This window comes from Pseudochaenichthys georgianus, unplaced genomic scaffold (assembly GCF_902827115.2).
Source record: "Pseudochaenichthys georgianus unplaced genomic scaffold, fPseGeo1.2 scaffold_1037_arrow_ctg1, whole genome shotgun sequence".
NCBI classification, from domain to species: Eukaryota; Metazoa; Chordata; class Actinopteri; order Perciformes; family Channichthyidae; genus Pseudochaenichthys; species Pseudochaenichthys georgianus.
The window spans coordinates 40,001-49,950 of record NW_027262007.1 but is presented as its reverse complement, the minus strand read 5'-3'; the positions used below and the strand labels follow the sequence as shown (position 1 = coordinate 49,950).

The window sequence follows — 9,950 nt, the reverse complement described above, 5'->3', positions numbered from 1 at the left end:
GTGGTGTGTGTGTGTGTGTGTGAGTGTGTGTGGTGTGTGTGTGTGTGTGTGTGTGTGTGTGTGTGTGTGTGTGTGTGTGTGTGTGTGTGTGTGTGTGTGTGTGTGTGTGTGTGTGTGTGTGTGTGTGTGTGTGTGTGTGTGTGTGTGTGTGTGTGTGTGTGATGGATTCAGGACTATTGATAATCATAATGATAGATTACATTCGTAAAGCGCCTTTCAAGGGACCCAAGGCCGCTTTACATGGTAAACAAACAAACAAACAAACAAATAGGGCAAATAATAAAGTAAAGTGAGATAGCAGGGGGTTAGGGGTTAGGGGTTAGGGGTCGAAGGCCGTGGAGAGCAGGTGAGCTTTGATGAAGGCTTGATGTCCAATCAGAAGCTGAATGACCTGCTTCTCCTGGTCCCAGACTGAAGGATGACTCCCGCGTGGCTGCTGAAGGTCTCCATCCTGACTCTCGCTCTGTGGAGTCCAGCGAGAGGCCAGAAGAGGAGGAGGAAAGGGCAGAGGGACGACAACCAGGTCCTCCTCAACGAGGCCAAGGGTACGTGTTTAAAGCCATGACATACGTTATTCACATCCTTTCTCCAGACCTTCCTTTGAAGCCGTCTGACTGCAGGTTGTAAACCCTCTCTCTCTGCTCCTGGTCCAGCCCTGATCTGCCCGGTGGAGCTCGTGTTCATCGTGGACGGTTCGGAGAGAGCCAAGTCCCTCCTGTTCGAGCGCCAGAAGGCCTTCATCCTGCGGTTCAGCTCCAGACTCACGCAGCTGCATTCGCCCGGCTGGCGTCTGCGTCTCCGCCTCGCCGCGCTGCAGTACAGCAGCTCCGTCTCCCTGGAGCACAACTTCAGAGACTGGCAGGACCTGGACGTGTTCCAGAGCCGCGCGTCCTCCATGGCGTTCATCGGACACGGCACCTTTTCGGCGTACGGCATCTCCAACGCCACGCAGTTATTCGGGCGGGAGACTTCCTCCAGCAGCCTCCGGGTGGCGCTACTTATGACGGACGGATCGGATCATCCTCGAAGTCCCAGTGCAGTTGCTGCTGCCGCTGAAGCCAAGCAGCAAAACATCCGGATGTTCGTCCTCCGGCTGTCGGACCTGCCGACGAACGCACAGGTGAGCGAGAAACTGAGGTCCGTCGCCAGCGCCCCGCCGCAGAAACACCTGCTGAGTCTCACGGACAAACAGCTGGACGACAAACTCTTCAATGAACTGGTGAGTGTGTGTGTGGGGCGGGGGGGGGCATGCACAACAAGAGGACAGAACCTGATACTCAGATGCACCTCAAGAACTGGGAGCCAAATACTCCTCCTTGAAAAACTTGTTTCTACAACAAAGAATCCAGAAACTTGTGAACAACGAGGGCCGCATTCAAACACAATCTAAAGCCTTCTTACTAGGGTTGCCAGAAACTGACCATGATCAAAATCGATTATTCGGCAGCCCTGGCGAATAATAATCGATTATTATATATTAATACTATTACTATTATTAGCATATATATATTTATATATATTTTGGTTGAAACTAAGCCAGAAAAAAAAAAAAAACATAAATAATAATAAAAAAATAAATAAAATAAAATCGATTTTTAAAAATAATATTCGATTATGGAGACTGTAGCGAATATTCGAATAATCGAATAATCGCTGGCATCCCTACTTCTTACACACTAAGCTTGAGGACCTGAGCACGAGACTGTTTGTGCAGAGGAGTTTTAAATAGTAGTGTTTGAGTAAAAACGCATGTGTGGGAAGTAGGGAGCACGGGACTGAAGGTTTGTTGCCCCCAATTGACTTCAATGTTGGATTCTTTGTTCACCGTGGAGGCATGGGCGATTTCTTCCAGCATTCAAGTTACCACAGGCTGAGTCCTTCACATAGTTCAAGTATTGAAACTGGTGGGATGAAGTTAAACGATGAAAGTAAAACGGACCTGAAAACAGGCCACGTTTCAGCCACTCTTGGTCCGAGGTTGAGTCTTGTCTTGAGTTAACTATCCCTGCAGGTTCGGACTTTAAATAACTGACCAACCGTCTTTGTTTTCTTCCAGAACACGATTGTAAAGACGGGGGTGAGTACCGTGACGATTATTTCCTCACCTGATCATATTCTGTGTTGTTATTTGAGGTGTGGTCACTTGTTCACGCACCACGAAGGCCCTATCCTGTCTCCTCTGTGCATCTCGAGCACATCGTGGATTCAGTTCTTTATGTTCATTATCTCTCATGTCTTTATTTCAGTGCCCCCAGCCGAAGTCCTGTCTGTGCGAGAGGGGGGAGAGGGGGCACGCGGGAAACCCGGTGAGTGGATAATCGCATCCTAAGTTGACGAATATGAACTATATATTATCGTCTGATTGCAGAGGTTTCTATACTGAGTACTGGATTGCTTTGAGGGATACTTAGGAGCCACAGCACTTATGCAGCCTGAGGGAAGGCCACACTGAACGCATTCGCTTATCATCACTTCCGGGCAATGTTACCCAGGTTTGGTCTCGTGGTTTTAGTCCATCTGTTCAAGGCTTCGAGACAGAGAGGGTTCGTTAGGCTCCGATAACTTCTGCATCCACTCCAACGTGGACTCGTCACAACGAGGAGCCTGATTCAGTCTCTTGAGGAACCGCTTCTTCAGGGTTTGGTTTCTGCGGCTTTTAGTAAATGCTGCATGTGTCCTCAAGCTGCTGGGTGTTCTCTAAACGCTGCATGTCTCCTCAAGCTGCTGGATGTTCTCTAGACGCTGCATGTCTCCTCAAGCTGCTGGATGTTCTCTAGACGCTGCATGTCTCCTCAAGCTGCTGGGTGTTCTCTAAACGCTGCATGTCTCCTCAAGCTGCTGGATGTTCTCTAGACGCTGCATGTCTCCTCAAGCTGCTGGATGTTCTCTAGACGCTGCATGTCTCCTCAAGCTGCTGGGTGTTCTCTAAACGCTGCATGTCTCCTCAAGCTGCTGGATGTTCTCTAGACGCTGCATGTCTCCTCAAGCTGCTGGGTGTTCTCTAAACGCTGCCATGTCTCCTCAAGCTGCTGGATGTTCTCTAGACGCTGCATGTCTCCTCAAGCTGCTGGATGTTCTCTAGACGCTGCATGTCTCCTCAAGCTGCTGGATGTTCTCTAGACGCTGCATGTCTCCTCAAGCTGCTGGGTGTTCTCTAAACGCTGCATGTCTCCTCAAGCTGCTGGATGTTCTCTAGACGCTGCATGTCTCCTCAAGCTGCTGGGTGTTCTCTAAACGCTGCCATGTCTCCTCAAGCTGCTGCATGTCTCCTCAAGCTGCTGGGTGTTCTCTGAACGCTGCATGTCTCCTCAAGCTGCTGGATGTTCTCTAGACGCTGCATGTCTCCTCAAGCTGCTGGGTGTTCTCTAAACGCTGCCATGTCTCCTCAAGCTGCTGCATGTCTCCTCAAGCTGCTGGGTGTTCTCTAAACGCTGCATGTCCCCTCAAGCTGCTGGGTGTTCTCTAAACGCTGCCATGTCTCCTCAAGCTGCTGCATGTCTCCTCAAGCTGCTGGATGTTCTCTAAACGCTGCATGTCTCCTCAAGCTGCTGGATGTTCTCTAAACGCTGCCATGTCTCCTCAAGCTGCTGGGTGTTCTCTAAACGCTGCCATGTCTCCTCAAGCTGCTGGGTGTTCTCTAAACGCTGCCATGTCTCCTCAAGCTGCTGGGTGTTCTCTAAACGCTGCCATGTCTCCTCAAGCTGCTGAATGTTCTCTAAACGCTGCCATGTCTCCTCAAGCTGCTGGATGTTCTCTAGACGCTGCATGTCTCCTCAAGCTGCTGGATGTTCTCTAAACGCTGCCATGTCTCCTCAAGCTGCTGGATGTTCTCTAGACGCTGCATGTCTCCTCAAGCTGCTGGATGTTCTCTAAACGCTGCCATGTCTCCTCAAGCTGCTGGATGTTCTCTAAACGCTGCCATGTCTCCTCAAGCTGCTGGATGTTCTCTAAACGCTGCATGTCTCCTCAAGCTGCTGCATGTCTCCTCAAGCTGCTGGGTGTTCTCTAAACGCTGCATGTCTCCTCAAGCTGCTGGATGTTCTCTAAACGCTGCCATGTCTCCTCAAGCTGCTGGGTGTTCTCTAAACGCTGCCATGTCTCCTCAAGCTGCTGGATGTTCTCTAGACGCTGCATGTCTCCTCAAGCTGCTGGATGTTCTCTAAACGCTGCCATGTATCCTCAAGCTGCTGGATGTTCTCTAAACGCTGCCATGTCTCCTCAAGCTGCTGGATGTTCTCTAAACGCTGCCATGTCTCCTCAAGCTGCTGGATGTTCTCTAGACGCTGCATGTCTCCTCAAGCTGCTGAGTGTTCTCTAGACGCTGCATGTCTTCTCAAGCTGCTGAATGTTCTCTAAATGCTGCCATGTCTCCTCAAGCTGCTGGATGTTCTCTAAACGCTGCCATGGCTCCTCAAGCTGCTGGATGTTCTCTAAACGCTGCCATGTCTCCTCAAGCTGCTGCATGTCTCCTCAAGCTGCTGGATGTTCTCTAAACGCTGCCATGTCTCCTCAAGCTGCTGCATGTCTCCTCAAGCTGCTGGGTGTTCTCTAAACGCTGCATGTCTCCTCAAGCTGCTGGATGTTCTCTAAACACTGCCATGTCTCCTCAAGCTGCTGGATGTTCTCTAAACGCTGCCATGTCTCCTCAAGCTGCTGGATGTTCTCTAAACACTGCCATGTCTCCTCAAGCTGCTGGATGTTCTCTAGACGATGCATGTCTCCTCAAGCTGATGGATGTTCTCTAAACGCTGCCATGTCTCCTCAAGCTGCTGGATGTTCTCTAAACGCTGCATGTCTCCTCAAGCTGCTGAGTGTTCTCTAAACGCTGCCATGTCTCCTCAAGCTGCTGAGTGTTCTCTAGACGCTGCATGTCTCCTCAAGCTGCTGGATGTTCTCTAGACGCTGCATGTGAGCGAGCGGGGACGTCCCCACAGCGTAAGTGCAGCAGGCGGTGCGGGGACGTCCCCACAGCGTAAGTGCAGCAGGCGGTGCGGGGACGTCCCCACAGCGTAGGTGTAGCAGGCGGTGCGGGGACGTCCCCACAGCGTGAGTGTAGCAGGCGGTGCGGGGACGTCCCCACAGCGTGAGTGTAGCAGGCGGTGCGGGGACGTCCCCACAGCGTGAGTGCAGCAGGCGGTGCGGGGGCTGAAAGGCTGTTTTAGAAAGAGCAAAGGTCAACGATGGAAGATTACACACGAGCAAACACGGGAGATCTGAGGCGGAGGTCTTTGTTGGCCGGAGGTCGCAGAGGGGTCGCCCTCAGACTCTCCTTCCCTAAAGACACAGTCCGGAGGGGCCCACTCTGTCCTCTGCTTAGTACTTCTACTTGAGTAAAGGATGTGTGTACTTCTACTTGAGTACAGGATGAGTGTACTTCTACTTGAGTACAGGATGTGTGTACTTCTACTTGAGTAAAGAAGTTTAGTCAGTACTTCTACTTGAGTGAAGGGTGTGAGGACTTCTACTTGAGTGAAGGGTGTGAGTACTTCTACTTGAGTACAGGATGTGTGTACTTCTACTTGAGTAGAGGATGAGAGTACTTCTACTTGAGTAAAGGATGTGTGTACTTCTACTTGAGTAAAGGATGAGAGTACTTCTACTTGAGTAAAGGGTGAGTGTACTTCTACTTGAGTAAAGGATGAGTGTACTTCTACTTGAGTAAAGGATGTGTGTACTTCTACTTGAGTAAAGGATGAGAGTACTTCTACTTGAGTAAAGGGTGAGTGTACTTCTACTTGAGTAAAGGTTGAGTGTACTTCTACTTGAGTAAAGGGTGAGTGTACTTCTACTTGAGTACAGGATGTGTGTACTTCTACTTGAGTAAAGAAGTTTAGTCAGTACTTCTACTTGAGTGAAGGGTGTGAGGACTTCTACTTGAGTGAAGGGTGTGAGTACTTCTACTTGAGTACAGGATGTGTGTACTTCTACTTGAGTAGAGGATGAGAGTACTTCTACTTGAGTAAAGGATGTGTGTACTTCTACTTGAGTAAAGGATGAGAGTACTTCTACTTGAGTAAAGGGTGAGTGTACTTCTACTTGAGTAAAGGTTGAGTGTACTTCTACTTGAGTAAAGGGTGAGTGTACTTCTACTTGAGTAAAGGGTGAGTGTACTTCTACTTGAGTAAAGGATGTGTGTACTTCTACTTGAGTTAAGGGTGAGTGTACTTCTACTTGAGTAAAGGGTGAGTGTACTTCTACTTGAGTAAAGGATGAGAGTACTTCTACTTGAGTAAAGGATGTGTGTACTTCTACTTGAGTATAGAATGAGTGTTTTTCTACTTGAGTAAAGGATGTGTGTACTTCTACTTGAGTAAAGGATGTGTGTACTTCTACTTGAGTATAGAATGAGTGTTTTTCTACTTGAGTAAAGGATGTGTGTACTTCTACTTGAGTAAAGGCTGAGTGTACTTCTACTTGAGTAAAGGATGTGTGTACTTCTACTTGAGTAAAGGATGAGTGTACTTCTACTTGAGTATAGAATGAGTGTTTTTCTGCTTGAGTAAAGGATGAGTGTACTTCTACTTGAGTAAAGGATGTGTGTACTTCTACTTGAGTAAAGGCTGAGTGTACTTCTACTTGAGTAAAGGATGTGTGTACTTCTACTTGAGTAAAGGATGAGTGTACTTCTACTTGAGTAAAGGATGTGAGTACATCTACTTGAGTAAAGGATGTGTGTACTTCTACTTGAGTAAAGGATGAGTGTACTTCTAATTGAGTAAAGGATGTGTGTACTTCTACTTGAGTAAAGGATGAGTGTACTTCTAATTGAGTAAAGGATGTGTGTACTTCTACTTGAGTAAAGGATGAGTGTACTTCTACTTGAGTAAAGGATGTGAGTACGTCTACTTGAGTAAAGGATGAGTGTACTTCTACTTGAGTAAAGGATGAGAGTACTTCTACTTGAGTAAAGGATGTGTGTACTTCTACTTGAGTATAGAATGAGTGTTCTTCTGCTTGAGTAAAGGATGTGTGTACTTCTAATTGAGTAAAGGATGAGTGTACTTCTACTTGAGTAAAGGATGTGTGTACTTCTACTTGAGTAAAGGGTGTGTGTACTTCTACTTGAGTAAAGGGTGAGTGTACTTCTAATTGAGTAAAGGCTGAGTGTACTTCTACTTGAGTAAAGGATGTGTGTACTTCTAATTGAGTAAAGGATGAGTGTACTTCTACTTGAGTAAAGGATGTGTGTACTTCTGCTTGAGTAAAGGATGTGTGTACTTCTACTTGAGTAAAGGATGTGTGTACTTCTACTTGAGTAAAGGACGTGTGTACTTCTACTTGAGTAAAGGGTGAGTGTACTTCTAATTGAGTAAAGGCTGAGTGTTCTTCTGCTTGAGTAAAGGATGTGTGTACTTCTACTTGAGTAAAGGATGTGTGTACTTCTACTTGAGTATAGAATGAGTGTTTTTCTGCTTGAGTAAAGGATGAGTGTACTTCTACTTGAGTAAAGGATGTGTGTACTTCTACTTGAGTAAAGGATGTGTGTACTTCTACTTGAGTAAAGGATGAGTGTACTTCTACTTGAGTATAGGATGAGTGTTCTTCTGCTTGAGTAAAGGATGTGTGTACTTCTAATTGAGTAAAGGATGAGTGTACTTCTACTTGAGTAAAGGATGTGTGTACTTCTACTTGAGTAAAGGACGTGTGTACTTCTACTTGAGTAAAGGATGTGTGTACTTCTACTTGAGTAAAGGACGTGTGTACTTCTACTTGAGTAAAGGCTGAGTGTACTTCTACTTGAGTAAAGGCTGAGTGTACTTCTACTTGAGTAAAGGACGTGTGTACTTCTACTTGAGTAAAGGGTGAGTGTACTTCTAATTGAGTAAAGGCTGAGTGTTCTTCTGCTTGAGTAAAGGATGTGTGTACTTCTACTTGAGTAAAGGATGTGTGTACTTCTACTTGAGTATAGAATGAGTGTTTTTCTGCTTGAGTAAAGGATGAGTGTACTTCTACTTGAGTAAAGGATGTGTGTACTTCTACTTGAGTAAAGGATGTGTGTACTTCTACTTGAGTAAAGGATGAGTGTACTTCTACTTGAGTATAGGATGAGTGTTCTTCTGCTTGAGTAAAGGATGTGTGTACTTCTAATTGAGTAAAGGATGAGTGTACTTCTACTTGAGTAAAGGATGTGTGTACTTCTACTTGAGTAAAGGACGTGTGTACTTCTACTTGAGTAAAGGATGTGTGTACTTCTACTTGAGTAAAGGACGTGTGTACTTCTACTTGAGTAAAGGCTGAGTGTACTTCTACTTGAGTAAAGGCTGAGTGTACTTCTACTTGAGTAAAGGATGTGAGTACTTCTCTGATCCTAACTCGCCCTGCTCTCGTGTAGGGGAAGCCAGGCGATCCGGGGTCTGATGGCGGTCCGGGTCCGAAGGGATTTCGTGTAAGTCTCCGTTGTCTCCGTAACCCAGCTGGAGATGCAGAGAATCCCCAAAGTGACGTTTGATGTCTTGTCGTTGTTCCATCTCTGCAGGGGGAATCCGGCATCAACGGACGTCCCGGGATCGGGGGCCTTCAGGTAATCACCAAATACTTTTCAAACAACGGTCCTGGTTAAGTTTTCCATCTGAGGAATCTGAGGGGATCCATGTGGATTGAGTTGGCATTTCAGTGTCGTTCTGAAACTCAAAGTAAGAAGCGATGTGAGAACCAGCCGTGCAGGGGTCGTCCCCGAAGCGCGCTGACGGCTCTGAGAGCTTCTCTCTTTTTTAAGTAGATAAAATACCACAATTGGCAAGATATGATTGCATTGGTTGGTTGGTTGACTTTCAGTTGGCAGACGGACCACAGTTTGATTTATTTAATCAGATGTCTCTTTCCACAGGGTCGACCTGGCGGCAAAGGGGAGAGGGTATGTATATTATCATTTCTAAATATGAGTTTTAACAATTCATTTTTTTTTTATTCGGGATGCATTCACCACTGTATTTTAAACGTACTTACTTTAAACCATACACAGGTGTTGTCGCTTAAACTCTATACATCTTGCAGACTTTATGAAAAGACACTTGGCTTTGTGTCCACATTATGAAGGTGTCTTCTGTAATCACCGTTTCTCCACTGTCTGTATTCTCCAGGGAGAACAGGGGGAATGTGGAACCGCCGGTAAAAAGGGAGAACAGGTAGACGTCTTTTTATTTTTTATTTTACTCAACAATATGTCTGTGTGTGTTTAATACTCTATTGATGTGTGTCCTCAGGGTGCAGAGGGACCTCCGGGCCCCACAGGCCCCAGAGCAGAGCAGGTGAGATCTGGGCCTTTGATTTTTCACACCTGTGCCCCCACATTTTTTGTAAATCTTAACTTTGAAAAAAAGTCATAATTTTGAAAAAAGTCTGATTTCCAAAAAAAGGTCAGATTTTTTTAAGATGTTGAGAAAAAAATCAGATTAAAAAAAAAAAGCCAGAAACCCGAGAAAAAACATACATATTCGAAAATAAGCAATGATTCTGAAAAAAGTGAAAATCGTAGAAAAAAATTCAGATTTCTTCAAAATAAAAAACTCTGAAAAAGTGATCTTTCAAATTAAGTCAGAATTGTAGAAAAAAGTCAGAATTCGGCCCCTAAGATTCTTGAAACCTGAATGGGTTGTGGTCACATTGAAATATTCCCGTGCCGCCCCCCACATCCGTGCAGAAGCACTCGTTGTCCTTTAAAAAAAATCATACGTTTTAACAAAAGTCAGAATTCGAGAAAATAATCATAATTTTAGTCAAAAATCCATAAAACGCTACAAAAGTCAGAGTTGGAGATTCTTGATTCCTGAATGGGTTGTGGTCACATTGAGATATCCCCCTCCCCCGCTCCCAGAGCCCATCTCCCACTCTGCACTGGAGGAATGTGAGCGGGGGATTTAGATGCTAAACCTCCTGAATGTAGCCTTTCCAAAGCGGGGAATCCAGGCCGCGCTGTTGGCTCTGTCGGCGCTGGTTCTCTGAGCAGACGT

General features: G+C 46.1%; 1 protein-coding gene across 1 annotated transcript in view; it reads left to right on the top strand.

The window, feature by feature from the left end:
- The first annotated feature begins 418 nt into the window (after positions 1-418).
- Positions 419-9,950, top strand: part of LOC117440559 (collagen alpha-1(XXVIII) chain-like) — a 41,636-nt gene continuing 32,104 nt past the window's right edge. Inside the window, exons 1-9 of the mRNA XM_071202044.1 lie at positions 419-551; positions 654-1,219; positions 2,057-2,077; positions 2,247-2,306; positions 8,333-8,386; positions 8,477-8,521; positions 8,828-8,854; positions 9,081-9,125; positions 9,204-9,248. Of these exons, the coding sequence (XP_071058145.1) occupies positions 419-551; positions 654-1,219; positions 2,057-2,077; positions 2,247-2,306; positions 8,333-8,386; positions 8,477-8,521; positions 8,828-8,854; positions 9,081-9,125; positions 9,204-9,248 (996 nt within the window). The remainder of the gene's footprint in view (positions 552-653; positions 1,220-2,056; positions 2,078-2,246; positions 2,307-8,332; positions 8,387-8,476; positions 8,522-8,827; positions 8,855-9,080; positions 9,126-9,203; positions 9,249-9,950) is intronic.